At 44.8% G+C, this 26,648-nt stretch overlaps 2 protein-coding genes and 2 long non-coding RNA genes across 10 annotated transcripts; all 4 read right to left on the reverse strand.

Moving 5' to 3' along the window:
- Positions 1–8,876: 8,876 nt before the first annotated feature.
- Positions 8,877–14,299, reverse strand: LOC140216220 (uncharacterized). 7 transcript variants are annotated; one of them, XR_011892918.1, is made up of 6 exons: positions 14,115–14,299; positions 13,343–14,055; positions 12,613–12,842; positions 11,466–12,544; positions 10,170–10,233; positions 8,877–9,075 (listed from the first exon to the last, which is right to left on the reverse strand). It is a non-coding gene; the product is annotated as an uncharacterized lncRNA (long non-coding RNA). The 7 variants fall into 7 exon arrangements; XR_011892913.1 differs by lacking the exons at positions 11,466–12,544; positions 12,613–12,842; positions 13,343–14,055; positions 14,115–14,299 and adding exons at positions 10,302–10,360; positions 10,429–10,493; positions 10,562–10,879; positions 10,948–11,458; XR_011892914.1 differs by lacking the exons at positions 11,466–12,544; positions 12,613–12,842; positions 13,343–14,055; positions 14,115–14,299 and adding exons at positions 10,302–10,360; positions 10,429–10,493; positions 10,562–10,625; positions 10,694–11,458.
- Position 14,300: 1 nt separating this feature from the next.
- Positions 14,301–16,057, reverse strand: LOC140216221 (uncharacterized). The gene is made up of 3 exons (XR_011892919.1): positions 16,008–16,057; positions 14,956–15,000; positions 14,301–14,765 (listed from the first exon to the last, which is right to left on the reverse strand). It is a non-coding gene; the product is annotated as an uncharacterized lncRNA (long non-coding RNA).
- Positions 16,058–16,128: 71 nt separating this feature from the next.
- Positions 16,129–18,671, reverse strand: LOC126539698 (uncharacterized). Its single transcript, XM_072286223.1, has 17 exons — positions 18,581–18,671; positions 18,420–18,525; positions 18,331–18,362; positions 18,090–18,125; positions 17,968–18,009; positions 17,871–17,891; positions 17,715–17,753; positions 17,446–17,487; positions 17,255–17,296; positions 17,121–17,153; positions 16,991–17,029; positions 16,880–16,912; positions 16,735–16,773; positions 16,620–16,652; positions 16,476–16,520; positions 16,278–16,319; positions 16,129–16,196 (listed from the first exon to the last, which is right to left on the reverse strand). The coding sequence occupies exons 1-17, from the start codon at positions 18,669–18,671 to the stop codon at positions 16,129–16,131; spliced, it is 783 nt and encodes a 260-aa protein (XP_072142324.1).
- Positions 18,672–19,764: 1,093 nt separating this feature from the next.
- Positions 19,765–21,449, reverse strand: LOC140216204 (uncharacterized). Its single transcript, XM_072286607.1, has 2 exons — positions 20,221–21,449; positions 19,765–19,828 (listed from the first exon to the last, which is right to left on the reverse strand). The coding sequence occupies exons 1-2, from the start codon at positions 21,426–21,428 to the stop codon at positions 19,765–19,767; spliced, it is 1,272 nt and encodes a 423-aa protein (XP_072142708.1). The 5' UTR covers positions 21,429–21,449.
- Positions 21,450–26,648: the final 5,199 nt, after the last annotated feature.

Here is a 26,648-nt window from a genome sequence, read left to right on the forward strand (position 1 = left end):
ACGCGCCTGTCGCGGTTTGAGCCCCTAAGGGCAGTAAATGACACGCATTTATTTTTTTCCAACTGGCCGATTTTTCGAACGTTTTCCCGACCCCTAGGAAGTTCTAAAAATCGGTCGTGGACTGTGCAACTTACCAAGATTCTTCAAATGGTCCTTGGGGCGAACAAGTGGCAGGAGGAGGACAAGAAATGATGTACGCATTGAGGAATAAACGGGAAAGGAAGCTTGCTGCCGCCATTTTGAAGAAGTTTGAGCTCAAAAAACAAAATTTTGGCTGATGCCGAGATGCAGGTGTCCCTCATACAAACCAAAATAAACTCGTTAAAGCATTGAAACACAACACTCAGGCGTCGTGCGCGGGCTGAGAGTATGTCAGGACCGTTGAGGTTGACTTACGAGCGGTTGAGAGAAAATCTCAATTGTGACAGAGTTCGGGCCTCATGCCACTGGTCTTGCTATCAGTTGATAGAAATAGGTCATATTCGAATATATTTGCTTCTATGTGCATCTCTTTTTTATTCGTATTTGTGAATGTCCGACTTCATTTGAAATTTGTTTCGAAGACACTTTATTTGCTTTGCATTTTACTAACCCCTGCCTTCTATTCTCTTTTTGAATAACATAAACACTACTCCTTAGTATTCAAATTGGATTAAGTCGCTTTTTATCTTTTTCATGTGTTTACTAGAGAGTGACAGCATCAGGTGATATGGTTTCAGCCCGTCTTGACATAAAACATAGTTCTGCATAACTCAGGGAAATGTGCAAACGCACTCAGGGAAAACCTGGAAAACTCAGGGAATTTGAAAATGTCAACTTGGTAGACACCCTGTGGCGTGACTGCCGACTCACGGCTTGTGGGTCGGACAACCGCCGGAGGCCGTTGTGACGCTGCCCCCTGACGCGCCACTTTGGCAAAGCTGGCCTTAGGAAGGTATGCAACCCGCCTGCGTGCCTCTTTGAATGATATGTTTTCTTGTCTTGTCTTGTGTCCCAGACAATGGCGCATACCCACTATGGGGGATTGGCCAAGAAGCAGGCGGTTTTTCGTATGCTTAGAAGTAAAGCCAAACTAGATTTAAATAGTGGAGCGTGGGACTAGAACTGTAATTTAGACGTGTGATGAAAATATTGTTAAGAATTTGATAAAATAAATTAACGTAAATAAACGAAATAATAGAAAATATTGATAATTTTAGAAAGTCAGCAAGGTACTCTTTTTGTATCTCTAATAAAATTGTAAATTGCAAGAAAAGCATCCCTGTGGCTTGATCCCAGTGAGGTCGCACCAAAAGAAAGAATGGTTGATGAGGTTAGCGATAGCCCAAGTTTGTTGAATGAGTGTACTAATAATTTTCTTTGTCTAATAAAGCGGTGGCAGGAGAGAAAATAATGTTCGATCGTTTCAGGTGCACTGCAAAAAGAACATAGAGGGGACATAGCGAGACCAGACCTGTGTAAGTAATTTCTTTTACTTTGATTGTGACTATTTCTTTTTCTTTCTTCCAAGACGGGCATGACCGCGAGTATGCGGCATGCTCGCCATCACAGTTCACGCAGTGTGGAGCGTTTTCGCACGTTTCAGAGGCATGGTCACGGGAACTACATTTTGCACATGTCTGCCGGCTTCGGCAGTTCTGGGAACTGTGGCCGAAAGGCTGGCATTTGAAGCAGCGGAGAGGATTTGGAACATACGGCCTGACCCGTAGCATTACATAGCCGGCCTCGAGTGTCTCAGGCAGAATGCTTGAGGAGAAAGTCAAAACAAGATGCTTGGTTTTTATCTCCTTTCCGTCGCGCCTTAACATAATTCTTTTAACATTGACTACGTTTTGCTCACTCCAGCCTTCCAACAGTTCGGCTTCTGTGAGCTCCATCAAATCGTCGTCAGAAACAACACCACGGCTGGTGTTCATAGTTCGGTGTGGGGTTACTATTACTGGTATTTCCCCAAATGACTGAACTTTAGAAAGATTTTCAAGCTGTTTCGGATTGCGGAGTTCCAGAAGGAGATCGCCGCTAGCCATTTTCATTGCTTTATAGCCTGTACCAAGAGTTTCAGTTAGATACTTAGATACGAAGAAAGGAGAAATTCTCATGGTCTTTTCAGGATTGTTTGAATGAATTACATGAAATCGGGGGAAGTTTGGCTGCTTGTTCCCAAGAAATTGGAAAATATCTTCGGTGCGCCCTCGTTTCTGAGGGCGATCAGGTAGTCGGGGAAAAGAAGTGGCTATTAGGAGTATGGTTTTTTCGGCAGGGATGGCCGCCGCCCACCATGGAGCCCAACCAGGGGACGACACAGGACGGAAATATTCAGTCCTGCGCACGCCAGCGGTACAGCCCCGCTATAACCAAATACATATACCCAAGACTGGATATAGTGCACAATGTTAACCCTCGCCGCCTACGAAGCCGGAAGTAACACGAAAATAAAGAGAGGACAGGAAAGATTAAAAGTGAGAGAAAGACGAAGATTTGAGGGAAAAAGAGAAAGGAAAAGGCCACTACCGATTTCCCCCGGGTGGGTCAGTCCGAGGGTGCCGTCTATGTGAAGCAGAGGCCGAAGAGGTGTGTTGCCTCCGCCGGGGGGCCTTAAAGGTCCAAACACTCGGCATCGGCTGGACCCCCAGGATCCCCCTTTCCCCAGACACGGCTAAGCCGCGCGCGGTTACACGCGGCAGGGTCCAACCCTCGTGTGCTCGGGTACGTGGTGTCGCAACACACCAAACGCCTGCTGACGCAGACGCCCCTGCGGGGGACTCGTCTGTCGTGACGTCGTCCTTTCATAGGCATCAGTTAAGTAGTTCGTCTGACTGTATCACTTCCGAGTCGGCAATCGCTTCGGATTCCGTGGGGGAATCAGTAGCATCCCAGGACTTGTTGGGACGTCGAGAGGAGCTTCCTGGGCAACCCTCTCCAGCTTTGAGTGACAACCACATTCAATTTTCCAACCAGGGGGAGGGAAATAGTAGTGGGACGACTGGGTCTTCAAAGTCGACCAATACGCGTCGCAACCCCCAAAGTTCTTCTGAGGTACGCACGCGTCCTCAGCGTGACAGAAAACGGCCTCCGTGGCTCGATGATTATGTCTCTTGAATCTAGAGCGTATTGCAGCCTTCGAAATGCCACGGCTAGGGGCCTCGCTGTGACATTTAGGAAACAGTTCAGTTTTCGTTCTCACAGGTGTAAAATGTGTTCCTTGTTGTGGTGCAGCGAGTCTTGTGCCGTGTTCCTTGTCGGATTTTGTTTTGACTGACTGCCTGTGTTTTGGTGCCCAAGACTGGTGCGCGTGTATGTGAACTTGGGCGCGGACGGACTGAATTTGTTGTGGACTTAAGTGCGTGCTTTGTGTGCGACTGGTGCGCGTGTGTGAACGTGGGGGGGAACGAACTGAAATTGCCTTTGGACTTAAGTGCGCGTCTTGTGTGCGCGTTTCACTGTATGCCTGCTTTGTTTCCAGGGGGGGGATGATGTAGTATAGTGTCGCCCCCTGTCAGATCTCTGTTATCATACATTTATGTTTCATAGTAGTTTAGCTAGATGGCGCACCCCCTTCTGTCATGTGACGAGCTTGGACCAATCAGGAGGTGTCATCTGGCGTGTGAAGCCTTTATTAGTAATAAACGGCCGCGAGTCGGCTGAGTCTTCGTTCCGGTTTTCATCAGGAGCAGTTAGCTCCGTGTCATCCTTCTCTGCGTCGGCGCTCGCCGCGCGCTCGCTGGGCGTGGGCCCCCACTTGCCTGCCGCTGCCGACACAACACCAAGCTCACGCGTCAATGAGGTCTGTGGCGGAGCGCTGCATCGGCCTTATGAAGAGTCGGTTCCGCTGCTTGCAGCGTTATCGTGCGCTGCAGTACTGCCCTGCAGTAGCGGAAAAGATTGTCGTGGCTTGTGCAGCGCTGCATAACCTATGTCTCGACGCCAGCAAGCCGCTTCTTGGCGACGACAGCAACATTGCCGGTGAGGATGACGACGACGACCAGGAAGACGTCTTGCCAAGTGATGACGGCGGTCCGACCCGTGGCGGCAGAACGCTGTACGCAAGGGGAAAGGCCACACGGGACAGGCAGATAGCACTGTATGGCATCAATCGCAATGCACATTTGCTACACATTCAGCGAGCTCGCCGTCGAGCGCAACGTCACGCACTGGACAGCTAGAAAGTTATGCACAATGAGCTTACTTCCGGCACGGCGTCACATGTGCGTCACTGTGCTCCGTGTGGTGGAAATACACTTACTCCCAGTTTTTCTCCTTCACTGTGTTTGGGCTGCAGCTAGCAGTTTACTGCCTCTGAGACGCAACACCTGCGTGGCTGTGTGTCGTGCAGTGTGGGTACACGTACTCGCAGTTTTGCTAGCTTGTTGTGTTAGGGGCTGCAGCTAGCAGTTTACTGCCTCTGAGATGCAACACCTGTGTGGCGCTGTGTCGTTCAGTGTGGGCACACGTACTCGCAGTTTTGCTTGTGTGCTGTGTTTGGGCTGCAGCTAGCAGTTTACCGCCTCTGAGACGCAACACCTGTGTGGCTGTGTGTCGTGCAGTGTGGGTATGTGTAGCTGTAGTGTTCTCGCTTTCTGTTGGCAGTAGATGAATGTAATGCAACACCTGTGTGGCTGTGTGTCGTGCAGTGTGGGTATCTGTAGCTGTAGTGTTCTCGCTTTCTGTTGGCAGTAGATAAATGTAATGCACCGTGCCTCTTGCATGAACAGTGAGAAAAGAACAACAGTAAGAATGGTTTCACATCATTACAACGTTCCAGCATCATAGTTTAATGGCATTATAGCATGCCGTTGCGATGTTGCCAATACTTCATCCCCCTAATGCTGTTGTGATTTCTTTCTTGTCACTTCAACGTATTTGTGTCATGTTTAGTATCACTCTCACCGCCTTGCAATTGCATATCGTGCTGCTGTCCATGCCGTTGTCGTCGTACCGTAAAATCAGCTGTCATTATTTCATCAGTCATGCCGTTGCACTCATTGTGCCAGCATCTCCGAGTCAGAATTGCACAATACCATCTCCATCATTGGCTTTGATCTCATGATGACACCATTGTCATCCTGTTTTTGTCAGCATACCAGGTTCATGATTCCATCATCATGTCATCTCGCTGTGTGTGTTAGGCCATTGTCATCATATTTCCTACATAGCATTAATATTTCATGGTTGACGTGCAGTGGTCGTAATGCCATCATCACCACACCATCATGCACATCGTATGGTTTCTTTGTTGTCATTGATGCTTCATCCAGAACTGACATTCAATGGTTGCTGTACTGTCGGCCTTGTGACATTCCGGTAGTATCATAGCAGTGATATTATTCTTATTCAATTTATTCAAATTTTATTCTTACACCTTGTGTTATGATTATATCTTTCTCACCCTTGTGTTTCTTCTTTTCTTTTTTGAACAGTTGCGATACCGTTGTGCCTATCATTGTTTTTTATGCTTATTGGTTAGATATGATTTTTACTATGACCTGTTAGAGCGCATCTTTCTTTTTCTTCATTTGCTTCGCATGGTTCGCGATGCTCACTATTGTGTAAAGGACATATCTAAACAATGATGTACTACCTTTGTGCTCGCTGACGCCGCGCTAACGCCAATGCGGGGGCCTGCGGCTTCGTCAAGCTGTCCATGTGGCAGCTTTTTCTGCATGCTCCTCGCGTCAAGTACTGATGCAAAATCAACATCATTGTCATTGTCATTGATGTGGTAGTGGGTCCAGTCTCGCATTTCCCTTGACAGAATCTTCTCAACTTGGCATCAACTCTGTTGCACCACTGTAGAGCAAGGAGGTCTATTGCAAGTGCTCGTATGAGCCATTTAGTGTGCAATTGCTAATTTTCGAGGAGCAACAGCTTTCTTCAAAAACATAGACGAAAGGTTTGCGCGAAGCAATTTTAATGCATGAGACTGCAGAACAATTTTTGCCAAATGAAAGTGGGACTCATACGTTCATCGTATGTGGAGGAGCAGTATTTTCTTATGGATGTAATCTCACGTGATTGCTTCTTTCTAACACAAAGGCGTCACTTCGAGCTGAATGTGTAATATTTTCCTAACCTGCAATGTTGCAGAAGTTTCTAAACATGCGAAAGTGTTGCATACTTCCTTTTCTTTAAATAGTTGAAGCATTTTGTAGCCTCCACCATATATCTAATAGGAAGCTCCACCTCACGGCCAACTGAAAATGACCACTGAAAGGGCAGCTTTGGAAATTTTTCTATGTCCACTGACCTCGAAATTGAAATTTGTAGTATACATTCCCTCTTGTACTCTAATTGTTCATGCCATACGATGTGACTAAACATGAATTAGTTTTCCTTATCACGAACCTCAAATATTGGTTTCATGCTCCCGGGCCATGCCCACGGATGTATAACTCTGCATTTGGCGCCCCGTGTTTGTGATGTCGTACACTACACGACCACTTAGACCACAAAGAACGAAGCTAGGTCCCTTTTGCACGAGTCAATGGCCAGCAATCATCATTTTGAGATACGTCACAACCGGTGCTTTTCTTCATCTACTTGCAGCACACTGTGTTGTGTTTGGGCATGTCAGCTGCCTTGCACAGTGGCCAAAAAAATATCGATCCTGTAGTGCTAACTCTGTTTGAGCAATCGAAGGTTTATTCGCAATTTAAAATTAGGAATGAGCTTCTAAGCCAATTATGCCATCCCACTGGTAACAGTAATGTCAGTGTATCCAAACTGTACAAGTGGCTTGCCTGACATAACCGTCAAAGCAATCGCATTGAAATGTGTTGAACTTTAAAGAGAAATAAAAATTGCGGTCTTACAAGGAAAATGGCACCTGTGAGTAACATAGGGGCAAATTTTACTACAAATCCTCTAACAGGTAATTTCGGAAAGCTTCACTGAAAGAAGGTCGCCATGACGTGTAACATAACACGATTATATGTACATGAATGTGAATGACACCCAACAACGATCTTCAAACGTGGTACAGCGGACCATTGCTGCACATTCAGTACGCTTTATGATGTACAATATTAAATTGGCAGCATATTTCCAACACCTTTGCGGACTCGAACTATGGGGTTCATGTTAAAAAGTGGAACTTGCGCAATTGTTCCTCGTTTGAGTGGCTGATAAAATTTAAATTTCATTCCCTTCTTCTGTGTTGCACAACTGTGAAAATAAATTTACAACGGCAACTAAGCATTGTGTTAAAAGCAATGTGGGGCTGATCATACGAAGCTTTTTGTTTTTAGGTGCGTTTTACAATTCGCTGGTCACCTCATTTGGTTAAATGATATGTTACGAGCTATGTTGCATTATAATGTGTATCTCAAAGTGTCACCTGTATTGCTGTGACTGAGAAAGTCTAATTTTTGTTGCATGGCTGACAAAGACATGCTTCTTATTACCGTGTATTTCCATGTGCTCCTACGAGGTCATGTTCACTCATGACCGAAACCAAAAGTGCATGCAGTTCATATGCCAAGCCGTAGTTTCCAACTCCTTTATGTCCATGTGAATTATTTAACATACAGTTGAGGTTTCGACAGCATAAGCTGTAAAGGAACGCACTCGAACTTTTGTGGCAACAGTTTGTTGTTCTGTATGCAGTGGAAGACATGCTTGTTGCCTGTGCTGTTACCGTGCTTGCTCGAATGGCGTCGTGCGACAATTCTTTTAATAGAATTTGGCCTCTTTGAACGATCGGCCATGTTCATAATGTTCCCTTTAGTTTGTTGTTGAATACTTCCATATTGTTTCCTACGTGTGTTACATTGTTACACACATCGAGATTTATTTGTGCTGGAAGTTGTTCTCGCTGGTCTCGCCGTTCTCGCTGGTCTGAAGGGGCAAACCTGCCTCATCTACCTCGACGACGTGGTTGTTTTTTCGGCGACATTTGACGACCACCTGAAACGACTGCGGCAAGTTCTCGAAGCCATCCGATCGGCTAACCTCACCCTTAAGCCTCAGAAGTGTCACTTCGGCTACAAGGAGCTTGTGTTTCTGAGACATGTGGTCAGCGCGGAAGGCGTGAGCCCCGATCCCGCGAAAACTGCCGCTGTAGCCACGTTTCCGACACCGACCGACAAGAAAGGTGTCCGACGCTTCCTGGGCCTTTGCGCATACTACCGGCGTTTCATCGAAAATTTTTCGAAGATGGTGGAACCGCTGACTCGACCCACGAGGGACGATGTATCGTTTGTTTGGGCCTCAGAGCAAGAGACTGCTTTCACTGAGCTTCGACAGCGTCTGGTGTCAGCACCAGTTCTGGCCCACTTTGACGAGGAGGCGGACACGGAAGTTCATACAGACGTCACCCACGAAACACGGAAGCAGCTATTTGATGTCTAAAAGATGTCTTGAACGGCTAATTCAAAAGTCTAATAGCTGTCATGGTCAAGACCTTTTCTAGCCGTGGACGTCTACAGGTACTTCAGTAAGCCCTGCTAACGTTACGCTAAAAGTTGGCTAATAAACATCTCGACTAGAACAACTTCAAGAATTGTATTAGACGTTCCCAGGACTGTGTAGTAGTGGCTTCGAAAGCATTATATAAGCACGCTTTTATAAACATCTTGACAAGAACAAAATTAGAATTTAATTAGACGTTCCCAGAATTGCGTTATAATTCGGAAACAATACGCAGGCTTTTATAGGTGTACTTACAGGAGCATATGTAAACGGTTATCCTGAATTGGCATGGTAAAAAGCAAAATTATGACACGGCATCTTAATATATAGAACTGAAAAATAAATTGAAGCATTACATTGTTTATAATAACCTGCATAAAATTTTGTAACATATGTAATAAATGGGATTTTCGTGCAATGACTCATCCAAAGCAAATGTGCACAACATGCAGCAAAAAATGACCACCTGGTCTCATGACAAAGCGGCTTTATTGATTAATAAAATAAAGGACATGCAGACCTTACATAATTTAATAATACTATAGAAAAGGTGACCATATAAAATGATGATGTAGCTGCAGAATCCACAGCAATGGTCCCTTCCCTCTTGGATACCACTGCCCGCCCACAGATGTTTGCCCTGCTGCAGGCCTCACATGAAGGTTTGCTCTGCAATACAGCAGTGAAAAAGAAGCCACAAATTATTTACAATAAAGATGTGCAATTCGTATTTCGAATAGAAAAATATGTGCCGTTGTTTTGCTTCGGTCACATTTACTTTATAATTTTAAGCAATTGCTTCTCTCAAGATCCTATGCTACATGATGTTCAGCACTATTTTTCTGATATATCATGAAAAAGCAATTGTAGAGTGCAATTACACTGGCAAATTGTTTAATCCACACACAGACTTGCAGTACGTCATTAGCAGTGGTGATGGTTTGCAAACGTATCTGTTAGAACAGTTACTTTCATTTCAGTGGTGATGGTGGGTTGTATAAGTTGAAGCAACAGGCGTACTCCAGCCTGGCAATCAAGGAGAGCAATTGCTCCTTTCAAGTGTCTCTTACAACTATTATTACGGTATTGTACCACATGTCTATAAAACCACTCTTCCCAAAGGGGCCCGGAAACACTTTTCTAACTAAATATAGAATGGCCGTACTATGAAAAGACGTCATCACATGGCGTAAACATTTTTCGAATACTGCAACTATAAGCAGAGTAATCGCACCAATACCCAACTTACTATTTTCGTGTCTACTAGTGTACTGGAAGCTACACAGTGGAGAAGCCAAGAGAGCACAGCAAAGGTCAACAGTTGAGTGTCGTGGCACCCTGTTCTGACCCGTGATAGACTATGCAGCACGTTGCTGCCATCTCAGAGGCCACATGCAGACGATGCAGCTACGCCCAGTGCAAAGATGAAATTATTCTCTTTTTGAGGTTAGAGACATTTTTCATTTATTTAACTCAAATTAGGAATTATATATTACTGAGAATACTCTTGTGATCACGAAATTAGCCAATAGCATTGGTGGGCCAGCTGCTTTCAATGTGGCAACATTGCGGAAGCAATTTTTCATTGTGTTTGACATGCGATTGTAAATTCCCTGCTTCATGTAGTGCAGTAATATTCGGTTCATATGTCCACAGCAGCCTCTACGACAGATCAGCATTGTTTTCTCACTATGTTCAAGAAGTGTTTCAGGGCTGCTTTTAAGAATGCAACAAGATGTGAAGCTTGGAACCATGCGACTTACCTCGACTAGACAAAAACAACTGCAGCCAGCACGCCCCGTGGTTCCCTGAGAGTAAACGGAAGAGCTGCATAGAAATTAAAAGTAGTCAGTCCACAAAACAGTCAAGCTCTGGCTTGGAACCACGCGGCTTACCTAGACAAAAACAACTGCAGCCAGCACGCCTCGTGGTTCCGTGAGAGTAAACATAAGAGCTGCGTAGAAATTAAAAGTAGTCAGTCCACAAAACAGTCAAGCTCTGGCTTGGAACCATGCAGCTTACCTCAACTAGACAAAAACAACTGCAGCCAGCAATGCCTCGTGGTTCCGTGAGAGTAAACATAAGAGCTGCGTAGAAATTAGAAGTAGTCAGTCTACAAAAGAGTCAAGCTCTGGCTTGGAACCACGCGGCTTACCTCGACTAGACAAAAACAACTGCAGCCAGCACGCCTCGTGGTTCCGTGAGAGTAAACATAAGAGCTGCATAGAAATTAAAAGTAGTCATTCCACAAAACAGTCAAGCTCTGGCTTGGAACCATGCGGCTTACCTAGACAAAAACAACTGCAGCCAGCACGCCTCGTGGTTCCGTGAGAGTAAACATAAGAGCTGCATAGAAATTAAAAGTAGTCAGTCCACAAAACAGTCAAGCTCTGGCTTGGAACCACGCGGCTTACCTAGACAAAAACAACTGCAGCCAGCACGCCTCGTGGTTCAGTGAGAGTAAACATAAGAGCTGCGTAGAAATTAAAAGTAGTCAGTCCACAAAACAGTCAAGCTCTGGCTTGGAACCACGCGGTTTACCTCGACTAGACAAAAACAACTACAGCCAGCACGCCTCGTGGTTCCGTGAGAGTAAACATAAGAGCTGCGTAGAAATTAAAAGTAGTCAGTCCACAAAACAGTCAAGCTCTGGCTTGGAACCATGCGGCTTACCTCGACTAGACAAAAACAACTGCAGCCAGCACGACTCGTGGTTCCGTGAGAGTAAACATAAGAGCTGCGTAGAAATTAAAAGTAGTCAGTCCACAAAAGAGTCAAGCTCTGGCTTGGAACCACGCGGCTTACCTAGACAAAAACAACTGCAGCCAGCACGCCTCGTGGTTCCGTGAGAGTAAACATAAGAGCTGCGTAGAAATTAAAAGTAGTCAGTCCACAAAACAGTCAAGCTCTGGCTTGGAACCATGCGGCTTACCTAGACAAAAACAACTGCAGCCAGCACGCCTCGTGGTTCCGTGAGAGTAAACATAAGAGCTGCATAGAAATTAAAAGTAGTCAGTCCACAAAACAGTCAAGCTCTGGCTTGGAACCACGCGGCTTACCTAGACAAAAACAACCGCAGCCAGCACGCCTCGTGGTTCCGTGAGTAAACATAAGAGCTGCATAGAAATTAAAAGTAGTCAGTCCACAAAACAGTCAAGCTCTGGCTTGGAACCATGCGGCTTACCTAGACAAAAACAACTGCAGCCAGCACGCCTCGTGGTTCCGTGAGAGTAAACATAAGAGCTGCATAGAAATTAAAAGTAGTCAGTCCACAAAACAGTCAAGCTCTGGCTTGGAACCACGCGGCTTACCTAGACAAAAACAACTGCAGCCAGCACGCCTCGTGGTTCCGTGAGTAAACATAAGAGCTGCATAGAAATTAAAAGTAGTCAGTCCACAAAACAGTCAAGCTCTGGCTTGGAACCATGCGGCTTACCTAGACAAAAACAACTGCAGCCAGCACGCCTCGTGGTTCCGTGAGAGTAAACATAAGAGCTGCATAGAAATTAAAAGTAGTCAGTCCACAAAACAGTCAAGCTCTGGCTTGGAACCACGCGGCTTACCTAGACAAAAACAACTGCAGCCAGCACGCCTCGTGGTTCCGTGAGTAAACATAAGAGCTGCATAGAAATTAAAAGTAGTCAGTCCACAAAACAGTCAAGCTCTGGCTTAGAACCACGCGGCTTACCTAGACAAAAACAACTGCAGCCAGCACGCCTCGTGGTTCCGTGAGAGTAAACATAAGAGCTGCATAGAAATTAAAAGTATTCAGTCCACAAAACAGTCAAGCTCTGGCTTGGAACCACGCGGCTTACCTAGACAAAAACAACTGCAGCCAGCACGCCTCGTGGTTCAGTGAGAGTAAACATAAGAGCTGCGTAGAAATTAAAAGTAGTCAGTCCACAAAACAGTCAAGCTCTGGCTTGGAACCATGCGGCTTACCTCGACTAGACAAAAACAACTGCAGCCAGCACGCCTCGTGGTTCCGTGAGAGTAAACATAAGAGCTGCGTAGAAATTAAAAGTAGTCAGTCCACAAAAGAGTCAAGCTCTGGCTTGGAACCACGCGGCTTATCTCGACTAGACAAAAACAACTGCAGCCAGCACGCCTCGTGGTTCCGTGAGAGTAAACATAAGAGCTGCCCAGAAATTAAAAGTATTTAGTCCACAAAACAGTCAAGCTCTGGCTTGGAACCATGCGGCTTACCTCGACTAGACAAAAACAATGGCAACCAGCAGGCCTTGTGGTGTCGCGAATGAGTAAACGTAATAGCTGCATCAAAATTAAAAGAAGACAGTAAAAAAAAAAAAAGTCAATCCTAGCATGCTTCTATATGTTTACCTTAAGTTTGATTGGTGAGCACACAACTGCTTGAAAAATGTGGCTGCTTTGCCACCATTTAACTGTTTACTCATTGGTCCGTTTCAACATGTGCCCTACAGCAAGGTAAAAGAACTAATTTATAGCAAGATACAGACCTTGATAAGGATATATGGGCGACAAGAATGAGAAAATAACAATTCATGCCCTGCTTCACACTTAAGAAATGCTCAGCAGTCTGTAAAGTTGCAGCCTGATGTTTATTTTCCGTGTAATTAGGCACATTTATTTTTAACTGAACAAATCTTCATAATGCTATTGAACATATATCTGCTCTGGATATACAAAAGATGCGTCATGAAACACATTGTAATTATTGCATAAATTTCAGAACTGAAATGAATATGAAGGCATATTTAGGAATTTAGAAACTGCACTGTAGATTATTTCGTTTATTTTTCATGTCTGTATATCAGCCTATATTTCAAGAATGTCCTCGAGGTGAATATCAGCATGAGTGCCCTCGGGCCAGCACATATAGAAATAGTCTGACATGGACAAGCCTAAATTGAGGAGTTAAGACATGTGAATTTTTAAAAATAATGGATCAGATTACCGCTTCATGGCTGCATCAAGACGGGCTTGTGCATTCTTTAGCCATGCCATGATACCTGTACGGATCTCTGCATCTGAAGCAGATGCTGTTGCTGCATTTTTTCGTACAGACTCTGTAAAAAGCACTAAGTTATACAATGGGCATTCAACAAAACCACACAGGTCTCCAAATAACCATCTTTTGTATATTAAGTGACTGAATTAACGTTCTGAAAACTTAGCTAGTTATCTAATTGCCGATTTGTTTTACATACCACAGCTACTGCCACATTATGAAATACTGTGGTGGAGGGCTGCATACATATGGTTGGTATTCAAGCATTTGACAATGCGTTCAGTTCAATGCCATAGCCAGTAGGCCACTGCCAGAAGTGACCTACCCAGTGTGTTTAAACTGAGCTTGCATATGGCAAAACAATTTTTTAATGTTTCGTTACAGCTTACAGATCGCAAAATTACACATTGTGACTCGATGTGCAATTAAAGCAAGCCAATGCTGTAAATCTAGCATGCGACTTATTACAGTAGCTTGCAGACACTTGCACACCGCTTACCCAGAATTATGGGGCACAACTCTGTCTCAGCCAAGGCTCTTTTTCCTTTTTGCCCATGGAGACTGTACATGACAGCGACGGAATCGTGAAGTAAATATTTCAAGATGTTTGCAGTTGTTGAGCGCACTGTGTTGCCGCCAATGTGACCTAGGACTTTGCACTGTTGAAGAACAGCAAAATAATTATACTTATAAAACCAAGTTGTTGAATATTATTTACCAGTTGCCTGCGGGTGCTGCTGGAGCTTTTCAAATTACTTTCCAGATGGTCAATTTCATCAACCGTCCTTAGCGGGTATGTCTGTACAGGCTGCTCATCCATCTCGCACTCGCGGTTACTACCTAAGAGGTTCAAAATGGCCTCATTTTGCGTTTTTATGACAGCCATGTCTTTCAAAATGCTGCGAGTAGTGGCTGAAATGTGAAGATGAAATGTGAAGACAATAATACTACCTAATGGTTTGCAAATGCATTAATGTAAGCACATTTCTCAGTCAATATAAGAAATTGTATTCCACTACCACAAAGGCTTTTTTATGGATGGGATTAAACAGATTCTGGCAACATCTTAATAAATGAAGATAAATTACCTAATTGGAAAACTCAAACAGTGTATTGAACCCATGCACAGAAAAGGCTGTAAGTGGCATGCAGATATGTGCATTCATGTGAGCAGTGATGCATTTATTAGCATGTAAAAAGGTGGGAAATACTAAATTTCTCATTTACCAAATCAACTAAATTCCTTAAGTGCAATACCTGTGTAATACCCTTATTGATGAGCAAACTGTATGCAAAATAAAATTTATCAAAATGTGCTTACATGAGATCTCCTTCCTGATTGAAGCCAGCAGACTTAGGTCAGCTTGTTCTGTAGATTGGAAACAAATGTACAAGGATTTAAGATGTCTTTTGTAAAATTTATACAGCAGACAACTTTGCACTATCTTACAAACTTTTGTGGCTATGTTCTAACTGTTCTGCAATCCAGTGTGAGATTAAACATTAATTAAAATCGTACAAAGGCAGGTAGGTGCAATAATCAAGTTCATTGTACACACCTTCTTGAATGGAGAAATCACTCTGAGAATGGCTGGGTGCTTCACCTGTAAAACAATACATCATTTTACACACTTTCTTGAACTGCAATATCACTCTGTGAATGTCTGGAAACTGCACTTGTACAAAAAAGGTCTGGAGACTAAGAGCCATGAAGAATCAATTGCATTTACAGCAAAGCTCCGAGTATAACTAACATCCTCTTAAACCTCTTGAGCACCAGCTAATTAATCTCCATGCAACACTCCCTAATTCAATGTAGGATTTGTTGTGGTTACATCAAACAAGAACAAGAGGCAAAAGAACAGGGACACATGCTGCACTATTGGTCCCAGTCTCTACCTTTTTCATCATTTCATTATTTACTGTGCACTTCTTACACCAAACAGTGCATTACCCACTCTTTGCCCAAACAGCTACACTTGTGAAATGATTGATGAGGCAAATTTCCTATAATGCTACAAATTACCCCTGCATTTCCAACTCTCCTCACGCATTACACCCCACACTAACACTTTTGTTTCTCCAATAACAGTGTGGGCACATTGGCCCACACATGGACACTTTGCAGCTTCAAGCTAGCACTTATGTTGTTCCATGATTCTAGATGCGCTAACCTTGTAGAACAAAGAAAGGTTACATTGCTGTTGAGTGGTTCTCTTAGGACAAGAATAAAAGCTGCTACTAGTAGGAAGGAATACAACACTAGCAAAGAAGAGTAGCTCCTCCAAAGAAAGCGTGGTTGTCTACAGCTGCACATAAATGAAGGAGACACATACCTGGACACGAAATTCAAAGTTGGCATCTACAGACCATAGTTTCTGCAGTAATAATGCATAATTCTAGCAACACTCATTCTACTTTACTGAGCTAACTGGATTTTTTCAAGTACACCAGCACAAAGCTGCAACAACCATCAATCCTCAGCATTGTACAAACACCTTGTGAGTAAAATGTGATGTAAAATGTAATTTTGTACATTCGCAAAATGTACAAAATGAGGCTGTGCACTCTGTGCAGCTGTTGAGGTTAGTTCTGACAAATGAAGCCTTACCTTGGTGATGCAACTGTGACACTAACACTGGACAGTGGCTGCCTAGAAAAACAAGCAAACCAGATGATCACTCCGCAATACAGCTGTATTTTAATTGTTGACATTGTAACCAATCATGTGTTCATGTACCACGATGTGACAAATAATACAACTTGCCTTGAGAACTAGAAGCAGGCCACCGTGGCAGTTCTGCAAAAAATGTAGAGGAAACGTTTTCCACATTTATAGTAGCATTCTAAATACTAATAGACACGTCGTGTTAAATATTACCTAGGTGACAAGACTGCGTGGCGAATTCTGCATGTCCAATTCCTGAACAAGCAAGCGCAATTCCAAAATATACAATGGCATCAGTTAGTGCACATATATAAAGAAGCAAGGAATCCATGAATATTGCAAGATTCAGAAAAATAATGAATGAAATGTTATGAATGAAATGCTACAAGCTGAAAATCCCAGGAAACTTACCAGAATATGTCTGTGCAGCTGGTGCTTGTACTCCTAGACAACTTTCTGCAAAAAAGCAAAGCAAGATTGTTTTTTTTTATAACTGGCTGTAATGACATTTTGAATGTATATATGAGCTAGAAAAGTGTACCCCGCACAATGCACCTTGTGAATGTTGTGCAATCCATCGTGGAGAGTCTGCAGAAAAAGCAGAGTAATGTGCAATTGTGCATCATTCAACTGCTACACACATAGGTTTCAATTTTCAAATCAAATTTACCTAAATGCAACTCTGGGAATGGTATTCCTGGAAGGTTTCCTCTGAAAAACCCGCAGAATTCTCAAAACATTATCTGCTAAATTACTAGCTCTATGTAGCGGTAATCATGCATGTATGGAGAGCAAAACTCAATTCCACAACAAACCTTGGGAGCTTGGTGCCATCCAAATTGGAGAGTCTGCAGAAAGTTAAAATTTACAAATATGGTGGTGTCTTAAAAAAAAGCAGTAAAATTGCAGTGACAGATGAATTTCACCTGAACGAGACTGTGCAGCCGGTGCTCTCCGCCAGCCTCCTATAAAAAGAAGCGCAATATCTAAGAACGGGTCTCTCCTAGCTTGATCACACTTGTTGAGTTATGGAACACAGTCAATAGCAAAACGCACCTTGGGTACTGGAGATGGACCACTGTAATGGGCCTTGAGCAAATGCAGTGGAATAAATTAGGAAAATGATACGCATATATGCCAAAACATTACTTAGCAAGCCGACTGCCGAGGGTGCCAGCAAGGAAACTTACTTTCACGACGTGGCTGCAGAAATGGTGCCCTAGGCTGGTGTGCTAAAAAGAAACGAGCAATTTCACACAAGAACATGCATAACTATGCATGCATGTAGTAATCAGGAGCTGGCAACTCCCAGTGCAAAAAAGCAGAAAATATATTAAAATATGACATCACCTGGTTTTCTACTGTTATGAATGAAGCTTACCCGACTGAAATGACTGCACAGCACATTGAGCTTGCTGGCTGCCTGTCACAAAAAAGAAAGCACAAATGACTCAGTACTACAGCTCTAAACAAGCTCTACTCGTCAAATGGTCCTAGTATGTTCATGCATGACCAAATCAGTATTTCATGACATGCACTATATATTTACTAAACCAAGTGCAATGAGCAAGCAACAAAGGTAATATGAAATCAAATTATGTTACTGCACTGTTGGCTGAGTGTAAGAAGACAACTTGCAACAAAATTTACCTGGGGCTTGTGATTCGTTTAAGATGTCATTTTCACTCTCTGTAAAGGACAAGTACACTTTCACTAAACGTTTGATACAGCAGCCTTGCTTAGCCACATTAGTTTCAGCACTGTTCATACATACATAAAACCCAACAACGCATATCCACTAGAAACCTCTTTGTTCTTCCACCGTGGCTAGAAAAGAGAAAAAAAATTGAGTGAGCACATGCAGCAATGGCACATAGCTGCTTACTAGAAGAGAAAATCTTACATAGATGAGCTGTCTGCACAGATAAGTCTGCCTGCTGGGTTTCTGCAAAACAGAAATTTAATAAGTACCCAGGAGCAAAATTCAGCGGTGCTACAGTGCTTACGTAAAGACAAAAATCTTACTTTCAGAAGCTGTTTCAGTAAGCCTTTGTCTGGAAGCTGCAATCCAGTGCAAAATTTAATGCAGTGATACACATTCAAGCAATACCAGGAATTCAGCTTGCTGCTTATGGTGTAGTGCCTCAGTAAGTATGAATACCAGATTAAAGCTTACATTTGTTTAGCCCTCCCCAAGGTTTAGCTCACATTTATCACTTGCAATGCAAGCTGGTTCTACTGCTGACAAAAAGTAGCCATCACTTACTTGTTCTGCCATCATTACTGGCGCTTGAAGTGCTGCAATATGTGCACGGATGAGCATATTTTGAAAGAGTGCCTGAAAACAGCTACTACCTTTGAGAGAAGGGTGGTTCTGGAAGATTGAAATTGTCTTCCTCTTCCGAATCATCCGACGAGCTCAAAATGCGTGCGTATTTGCGCCGCTTACCACGTCCTTTTTCTGTAAATGTGAACTGTATAAGGATACTGAAAATGGAATTAGGAGAAGCCCTTACCTTGATCTGTTGTGTCGACATTGTCTGAATTTTCCGCTTGTGGCAACTTCTGCCGAGCTTCATCGTATGTTGCTGAAAAAATAAATCGCATAGTATATTTATTTATCTGTGTTATTCATGCTGAACAGCTTTTTTTTTCTGTATGCTTCCCCCAACTCCCTTATTCAACTACTGTACAGGCTGCCAATGGCTTTAAGAGTAACAGCAATCTCAAAATGATAAAACCAATTTGCAAAAAACTGTTTCATACCTGCAGTTTTGATCACCTTCACCTTGAAGTTAGGCGTTGTAGAAGGATTGAGATGGGCACGTCGTTTGACAGCTTTCGTCAATTCATGGGTGCCCAGCATAGTCGGCCACAAACACATCTTTTTATTCTTCAACAACCAGTTAGTTGGGACAACAGCAACACTGTTGTCATCGACAAACCTCAAGACAGCATACATAACCTAGTATTGTGAGCATGGAGAACAAAAAGAGAGCAGAAAATTTCTGACAAGTGTACAGGTCAACCCAATAGGCACAGCTTTGGTCTAGGACACCACAGATGTAAAAAACAAAGGCATAAAAAAAGCAATCCCCCAAAAAGGTAAAAATATTGAGGTGTGCTGTGTTTAAGCATTAAACCTTACACAAAATTTATTTGAGGAACAATTATGTAGTAGAGGCATAATCTAGTGTTCAGTGATTGTCAGTATTATTGCATGGTGTGCATTATTTACAGGTTTACATGCAAACATTTAAGTTTACCACATCACATAAGGTGCAAATACACAGTATTTTATATACACTATCCTTGTATGAGTAGTTTATCATTCTACTTTTCAATATATATTGGGAACAAATGTTTGCAGACCAATGGCATGTCACTTTGCTGAGTCACCCAGTGGCCAGGCCATCTGGCATGCTGGCCACACTTGGGACATCCACTTAGGCTGTCAGACATGGTGATTTTACGAGTGGTAATGTGCAGTCCATTCATTTGTCAGGTGCAGTGTAACAAGTGTAGTAGCTACGCTTACGTTTCTGTATGCTAACAAGTACTGCCATTGCCACTATGAGGAGATGTCATGTGCAATTTAGCTACTGATAGTGGCAGTTGGACAGTTCGCTGCAGCTGTTAACAGAGCCACATCTGCCAGTTCGAAATTAATGTCCCAAGTGCGACCTAGAAGCCAGATGGCTTAGTTGTAAGGTGGCTCAGCAAAGCTATTCAGCTTCATGAGGTCTATAGTGAAATAAAAATATCTGCAATCAACAAGCATGAACTATTCCACAGTTTCAGATTTTATATGTGCAGGGGGGGCAATACAGTTGAGTGTATTAGAGGCAACAGTGCATATTCGGAGGGGGAACACGCAAGAGGCAGCAGCACACACTTGGACATAACATCACAGAGCATCCTTGATGAAAGAGGACTGTCAACCTTTTTCACGATGACTATTCCAAGATGAGATGAAGGACAAGGTGTAGTGTAAAGGTCACCACAACATTCAAGGGCTTTCCCAATTAGCACTTTATTTCCCTGACTATCATGTGCAAAGTTTGATATCATGACAACAGTGGAATCTGCCATGGTACAGACATTGTTGCCTTCAGAAGTCCTTAAGGTAAATTGTGGAAAGCTAGCAATGTGGTACTGAGGCCCAATGCAACACTCTGCAAGTGGGCCACTGCTGTGAATCTGCGAACATTCTACTCCTTCCAAAGAAAGTTGTTTGATGACAAACAACGTACCTGAGGACAGTCGTTCTGCCATTCGGTTAACCAGCTGCTCTAGTGGTTTCTTTGAGTGCCTTACCAACTTCTTGAGGTGATGCATGAAATTTTCTGCTGGAAATGCACTGAAGCTGTCGAGAGGCCCGTATCTCAAGACATCATCAGCCAGATGAACCAATGAATGAACATTATAGGAAAGAGTGTGCTTTCCATAATGGGACTGGAATGATGAAACAAAACAAACGAGAAGCTCCTTTGCATAGCTGCAGTACTCGCGACAGAGAGAAGGGCTCGAAAGTATGGTGATTGCTGTGTGAAGAATCAGAAAGTGATTGTACAGATTTTTCGACAAAATACCTCTCAGAACACACGGACCTAAATACAAAAGGAAGCAGCGAAGCTCAGTTGCTTTCCAACGATCAATCTCTCTGAGAGATCGTGGCCTCCTGGCGAACTCCTCACAATGTGTCCGTGCTAGCGCCAACAGCCATTTTGACATCCTTTCAATAGATGTTGAAGGCAAACGATGTGGCAATGGGCCTCTCAACCAAAGAAGTATCAACTTTTTAGTGACCCCAATACATACTAGGTGCATGTAGTCTAAGGGAAACTGTGAAACAAGGCCAATTGGTAGTGCTGAAAGTGGCGTTTCAGAAACATGGTGTTCTTCCTGCACTCTTTGATCAAAGTCAGCATCTGTTCGCAATGGCGCCTGCGTTTCTGGAAAAACAACCCTTCCTTCTGCATATTCACCTTTTTGTTTGCACTTTCCACAGCCATAGTAGCCAGAATGTAACTTTGTGCCTAAAATAAATGCACGTGCAGGTGCATCACAAATGAAACCTTTCACACTAATGGTAACTGGCTTGCCGTGAACCTGCAGTCCATTATCAAGAAGATGAAGCAAATCTTTGACTAGAGGGCCAAGGAAGTCAGCCAGAGAAGATGGTTTCTGATTTCCATGATAGCATCCAACCAAAAACACACCACTTCCTGGAATGTCAGATGTGCTGGCTAGAATTGGCCAAAACTGGCTTAGTGAGCTTTTACTGAGTGGAAGCCCATCAATATAAAAAAACAGTGCAATGTTTTGCGACACTAGCGATAAATTCGTACTGTTCGCAAACATTGAATTAATGCTGTCTGCAATGCCAAAATGACAGTACGAGCCATTAGCACAGTCCTGAATCAAAGCCACTCGTGGAGTTCGAAGCAGCGTCCGTGCGTCAGATGGCAAGTCCGAAAGACAGGAGTGTGTTTTCAATACTCTGAGTAGTGCGGACACCGCCGTATGCATAACATTTTGCTCGCACGCCCAATTCCTCAAGTGGCGAGCCATCTCTGTCGAACCACGCTGTTCGGACGGACGAAACGCTGCCGCGCACTCAATTCGCTCACACGTATCACTTGGCAGCGATGTAGTAGAGCTTGAACTGTCCTGTTCGTCACGAAAAAACACAGCACTCGCTTCTTTGTCTCGCGCACCAATAGGTACTGACACAGTCCTCTCATGCGAGTCTCGCGACACTTCACTTGTAGAGCCGGAACTGTGCTCCGAGAGACCATCGTTTGACGCGACACTAACAGATGGAAAAGAAGCTGAATCCACTGTATGCACTTTGTCCGTATCGTCAGCTGAACGTGACTCTCGTTCGACACTTCCTGGCACGTGAAGATCGCAAACCAAGGGCTCGACTACAGCACTAAGTCGACGATATTTTTGCTGTCGAGATAAAGCCTCAAATGGCTTTTTCTTTCTTTCCATTGCCGTAGCTAGAATTTCTGGAATAATTCAACGAAATTATGCGAAATTTCAGCTTTGCCTCCCAGATAACAAGAGAACGTTCTACTACATAGGTGCATGCAAATGCATAAACAAGTCTAAACTTCACACCAGCACGTACGGGCGCGCCAAAACAAAAGTCGCGTGCAAGTTGAAGAAAGTAAACGTATACGTACCGTAAGAACTGCACCGCTTCTGCAGGCGCTGGTCAAGGCTTGAACGTGAGCAAAAGAACTATGAGCGGTGCACAAGCTAAAATATAAGCCCGATAGAACTTGGCAGGAGAACCATGAGCACCGGTGAGCGAAAGCTAAAGAATGAGCACGCGCCGAAATCAAAACTTTACCGAGAGACGTAGTCCCGAGGAAAGGAAAGATTGGCACTATCCACTGCTATCCACATGAAGTTATAGAGAGAGCTCGGCTCAACGACAATTACCTAAAACCCGAAAGTGCCTAAATTTCCTCTGGATGTTCTAAAAGTAGCGAAAGGCTTTCATCGCGCCGCCGTACCGGCCGTGCTACGCGGTTGGTGATGTTGATGCTATGTGGCTATCTACCTTTGAATCGGGCGGCAACTTCAGCGCGCCCCCTGGTGCTGTACAGGAGCAGATAGCATTTCGCCGTTCTCAAACGGAGTGCACGTTTGCGACCGCGCGCGGCAGATCTGCCGTTGACGACAGCCGATATCGCAATTGTGGATTCCTCACCGCTTGCTCACGCTAAGGGAAAGGAAGGCATGTGCTCTAGCTGATAGGGACGCTGAACGGGCGCGCATATGTGCGCCCGGCCGTTTTTGTTTTTTTTCTCTACACTGATTGTCGTTCGATCGCAGCTTATAACTATATATATATATGCAGACTCACCTTCGATCGTGCTACGCGCCTGGTGGAGTGAACGTTGGTGGCCGCTCGGAAAACACGTAGTTGTGGCGATCGAGGAATAATATCGGAATGGCATCAAAGAACCCTGCAGGCTTTTTCTGGTTGTTCACCCAAAGGGGGAAATTTAAGGATCGAAATTCTATGACGCGACATTAACTAACTGACCGGCCTGTTAAGTGTCACGGAATGAAACGCTGCGCGTCGGGCACGCGCATTTGAAATCTTTTTCGCGCGCGCACCTAAGCGTCGTCTTAATTTTCTGAAACAAACATCTAAAAAAGTTCTTGAGTTAGACGCTCTGAAGATGTTCACCAAAATATACTTCGTTGACGTCAGGCGTGGGCTGATACCACAGCTGAGACACAATAGTCTGTTTTATTCACTGTACTTGCGGCTACATAATGTTTCGAAGAACGTCTGTTTAACGTCTTCGTGTAGACCAAGACGTCTATAGCCGTTTGTAGCCGTTCCGAGAAGTTTTCAAGACGTTTTGTGTTTCGTGGGCAGTAACGTCGGTCTTGGTGCGGTGCTTGTACAACGGCAGCAAGGTATTCAAAGAGTGATTGCCTACGCAAGTCGCACACTATCGCGTGCAGAGACCAACTACACCACTACGGAGAAAGAGTGTATTGCCGTCGTATGGGCGCTGGCCAAATTTCGACCTTACCTCTACGGCCACCCATTCAAAGTTGTAACCGATCATCACTCGTTATGTTGGCTTGCAAATTTGTGGGACCCTTCTGGACGACTGGCACGGTGGAGTCTTCGTTTGCAGGAGTACGACGTGACCATCGTGTACAAGTCGGGCTGCATACACGAAGACGCTGACGCACTCTCGCGAGCCCCTATAGACACTACCGACCAAGACATTGAGGACGACGGCGTTTTCCTTGGGGCCGTAAGCGTTACTGATTTGTCCACACGGCAGCGCGCAGACGACTCACTACGACCTATATTCGAACATATGGAAGGACGAAACCCATCAATACCCCGACACATCGCTCGAGGATTGTCGTCTTTTTGTTTACGACATGGCGTCTTGTATAAGAACTCCACTGCCACCAACAAGACATACCTTTTGGTCGTTCCAGCAGAACTCTGTGCTGAAGTTTTATTCGCCTGTCATAACGAGCCTCCGTCTGGCCATTCGGGTTTTACGCGAACGCTTGATAGAGTGCGCAAATCCTACTACTGGCCGAAACTTGCCGAGTGTGTTAAGCGGTACGTGCGTCCAAGCCTGCCGTGAATGCCAGCGCCGAAAGTCGCCAGCTGTGAAGCCTGCGGGATTGCTGAATCCGATCGACCCACCTGGCAAACCTTTCGACCAGGTCTGCGTGGATCTTCTAGGCCCGTTTCCACTGTCATCTTCTGGCAACAGGTGGATAATCGTCGCCACAGACTATTTAACGCGGTATGCTGAGACAAAAGCGTTGCCTTGAGGCACAGCTTCCGAGGTTGCCCAGTTTTTCATACGGAGCATCGTCCTACGACATGGCGCCCTATCGCACGTCATCACAGACCGACGCAAAGCCTTTACAGCGCAGCTCATTGAAGACGTTTTTAAACTCAGCTGCACAACCCATCGAAGGACAACTGCCTATCATCCCCAGACAAATGGCTTGACCGAACGACTGAACAAAACGATGACTGACATGCTGTCTATGTACGTAGACGTACGGCACAAGACGTGGGACGAGATACTCCCATACGTAGTAACGTTTGCCTGTAATACTGCGACGCAAGAAACAACACGCTTCACGCAGTTTTACCTCGTTTACGGCCGTGAAGTGCAGACTATGTTAGAAGTAATGCTGCCATGTGAAAACATCGATCGCCTCGATCTCGCCCAAGATGCCGAACTCTTTCTGCAGCACGCGGAAGAAGCCCGTCAGCTTGCCCGAGTGCACATAAACAACAGAGCATCGATGCGCAACGTTACAATCTCCGCCATCGACAAATCGAGTTCCAACCTGGCGATCAAGTTTTGGTCTGGACTCCCGTGCGCCGAAAAGGACTATCCGAGAAGCTTTTGAGTCGCTACTTCGGACCGTACAAAGTGTTGAAGCGAATTAGTGACGTGAATAACGAAGTCCTTCCTGACGGAAGCCAGCCTCCCCGACGTCGACAACCGCAATCTGAGATTGTGCATGTTGTGCGGTTGAAACCGTACTATAGCCCCTAAAATTCGACGTTTTCAGCCGCTTAGGTTAGTTTTTGTTGTTGCTCGTCCCTCAGTGCCTTGTGACTACATCGCACACCACAGTGATTGTGACTATGGTCTATGTGTTCGTCCTAGGCCATCTCAGCGCTCTCACGTCAAGCCTATGTATGTTTTCATGCTTTTATTATTTTTTTGAAGAGGGGGTAGTGCCACATGGTGTGGCACAGCAAGGGGACTGAAGAGGAAGAGAACGAGGTTCGTCTCGGCATCGCGCGTCAACGGTTAGGTTTCGTGAAGTACAAGCGCCTGCATTCCCATTCAGCGTGTATACTTCGGCAGGGTATACGCGACAATATTGGTGTACACATAACAAATAATTGGACCAATATGGAGTACGTCATTAACAATACTTTTCACCTAGTCGGGTACTTACAGTGCAACTTTTCCAAGGCACTCGCTACTTTAATAACTCTTCTACGTGCGGCAAAGGATACCCATCAATGACAATTGCCTTATTCGGTTCCCGTAGGTCAACACAGAGCCGGATGGCTCCATCCTTTTTACGCACTACAACGAGTGGAGACACCCACTCAGAAGCCTCGACGCGCTCGATGACGTCGCAGTCCTCGAGACGTCGCAGTTCATTTGTAACCTGGTCACGGAGAGCCAGGGGTAGTCTGCGCAACTTTGAAGATACTGGTTTCATACCTTGCTGCCGATGTATTCGGTGCACGAAGTTTTTGACGAGTCCCAACTCGCCACTGAAGAGGTGATCAAAACCCGGAGGCACACCTGTGGGGCTCTGTACTGGAGGAAGCGAAGCCAGGCAGCATGTCAGTGACGTACCGTCGATTTGTATCCCCAAGCGCTGGATGGCGTCAAGACCCAACAGTGACGTTCCTGTAGACTTTACGTGGAACGTGACTGAGCACGACCTTTGAAGAAACTGGACAGTGGCTTGGAAAAGGCCTTGAATGTCGATGCGTTGCTTAGAGAAATTCCTCAAGTCCACTGCTGTTTTTGACAGTCTGTGCTGTCGACCAAAGTGCTTTCCAAAATCTTCGGCCGTCATCAATGACACAGACGCTCCTGTGTCCACGAGCAGCCGCATGGCGACGCCGTTAACCACGACCGGGACTTGTAAATCCTTTTTAGTTTCCAAAGTGCTCACCGTCATGACAGACGCGGACGGCTGTCCTGCGGAAGTTGACGAAGACCGCGTCTCTGCGGAAGAGACGCGCTGAACAGTACGGGTTTTTCGGCATACTGATGCAAAATGGCCCAACGTGTGGCAGGCGTTGCACCGCCGGTTCCTTGCTGGACAATTCCTGTACGTTGCAATATGTTTCGTGCTGCCACACCGGTCGCATGAACTACGGTCCAAATTAGGGTCCTTCTTCGCATCCTGTGCTTCATTGCGGGTCCCGGAGGAGCCTCGCGAAAAATGTCGCTCATCTGGGCGGCCTCCCGGAAGACGTCGGCCATCTTGGCGGCTCCTCGGAAGAAGTCGGCCCTCTTGGCG

The sequence above is a fragment of the Dermacentor andersoni genome, chromosome 2, assembly GCF_023375885.2.
Source record: "Dermacentor andersoni chromosome 2, qqDerAnde1_hic_scaffold, whole genome shotgun sequence".
NCBI classification, from domain to species: Eukaryota; Metazoa; Arthropoda; class Arachnida; order Ixodida; family Ixodidae; genus Dermacentor; species Dermacentor andersoni.

What these genes read in the sequence shown, in the direction of transcription:
- LOC126539698 (XM_072286223.1), bottom strand. Translation starts at nt 18,671, where the DNA reads ATGCGATTTATTTTTTCAGCAACATACGATGAAGCTCGGCAGAAGTTG. An exon ending in TACTGAAACAGCTTCTGAAA is followed by an intron (nt 18,010 to 18,089) that starts GTAAGATTTTTG and finishes TCTGTTTTGCAG; the next exon opens with AAACCCAGCAGGCAGACTTA. An exon ending in AAACGAATCACAAGCCCCAG is followed by an intron (nt 17,488 to 17,714) that starts GTAAATTTTGTT and finishes TTTTTGTGACAG; the next exon opens with GCAGCCAGCAAGCTCAATGT.
- LOC140216204 (XM_072286607.1), bottom strand. Translation starts at nt 21,428, where the DNA reads ATGTTTGCGAACAGTACGAATTTATCGCTAGTGTCGCAAAACATTGCA. An exon ending in GAGTGTTGCATTGGGCCTCA is followed by an intron (nt 19,829 to 20,220) that starts GTACCACATTGC and finishes TGTTGATTGCAG; the next exon opens with ATATTTTTATTTCACTATAG.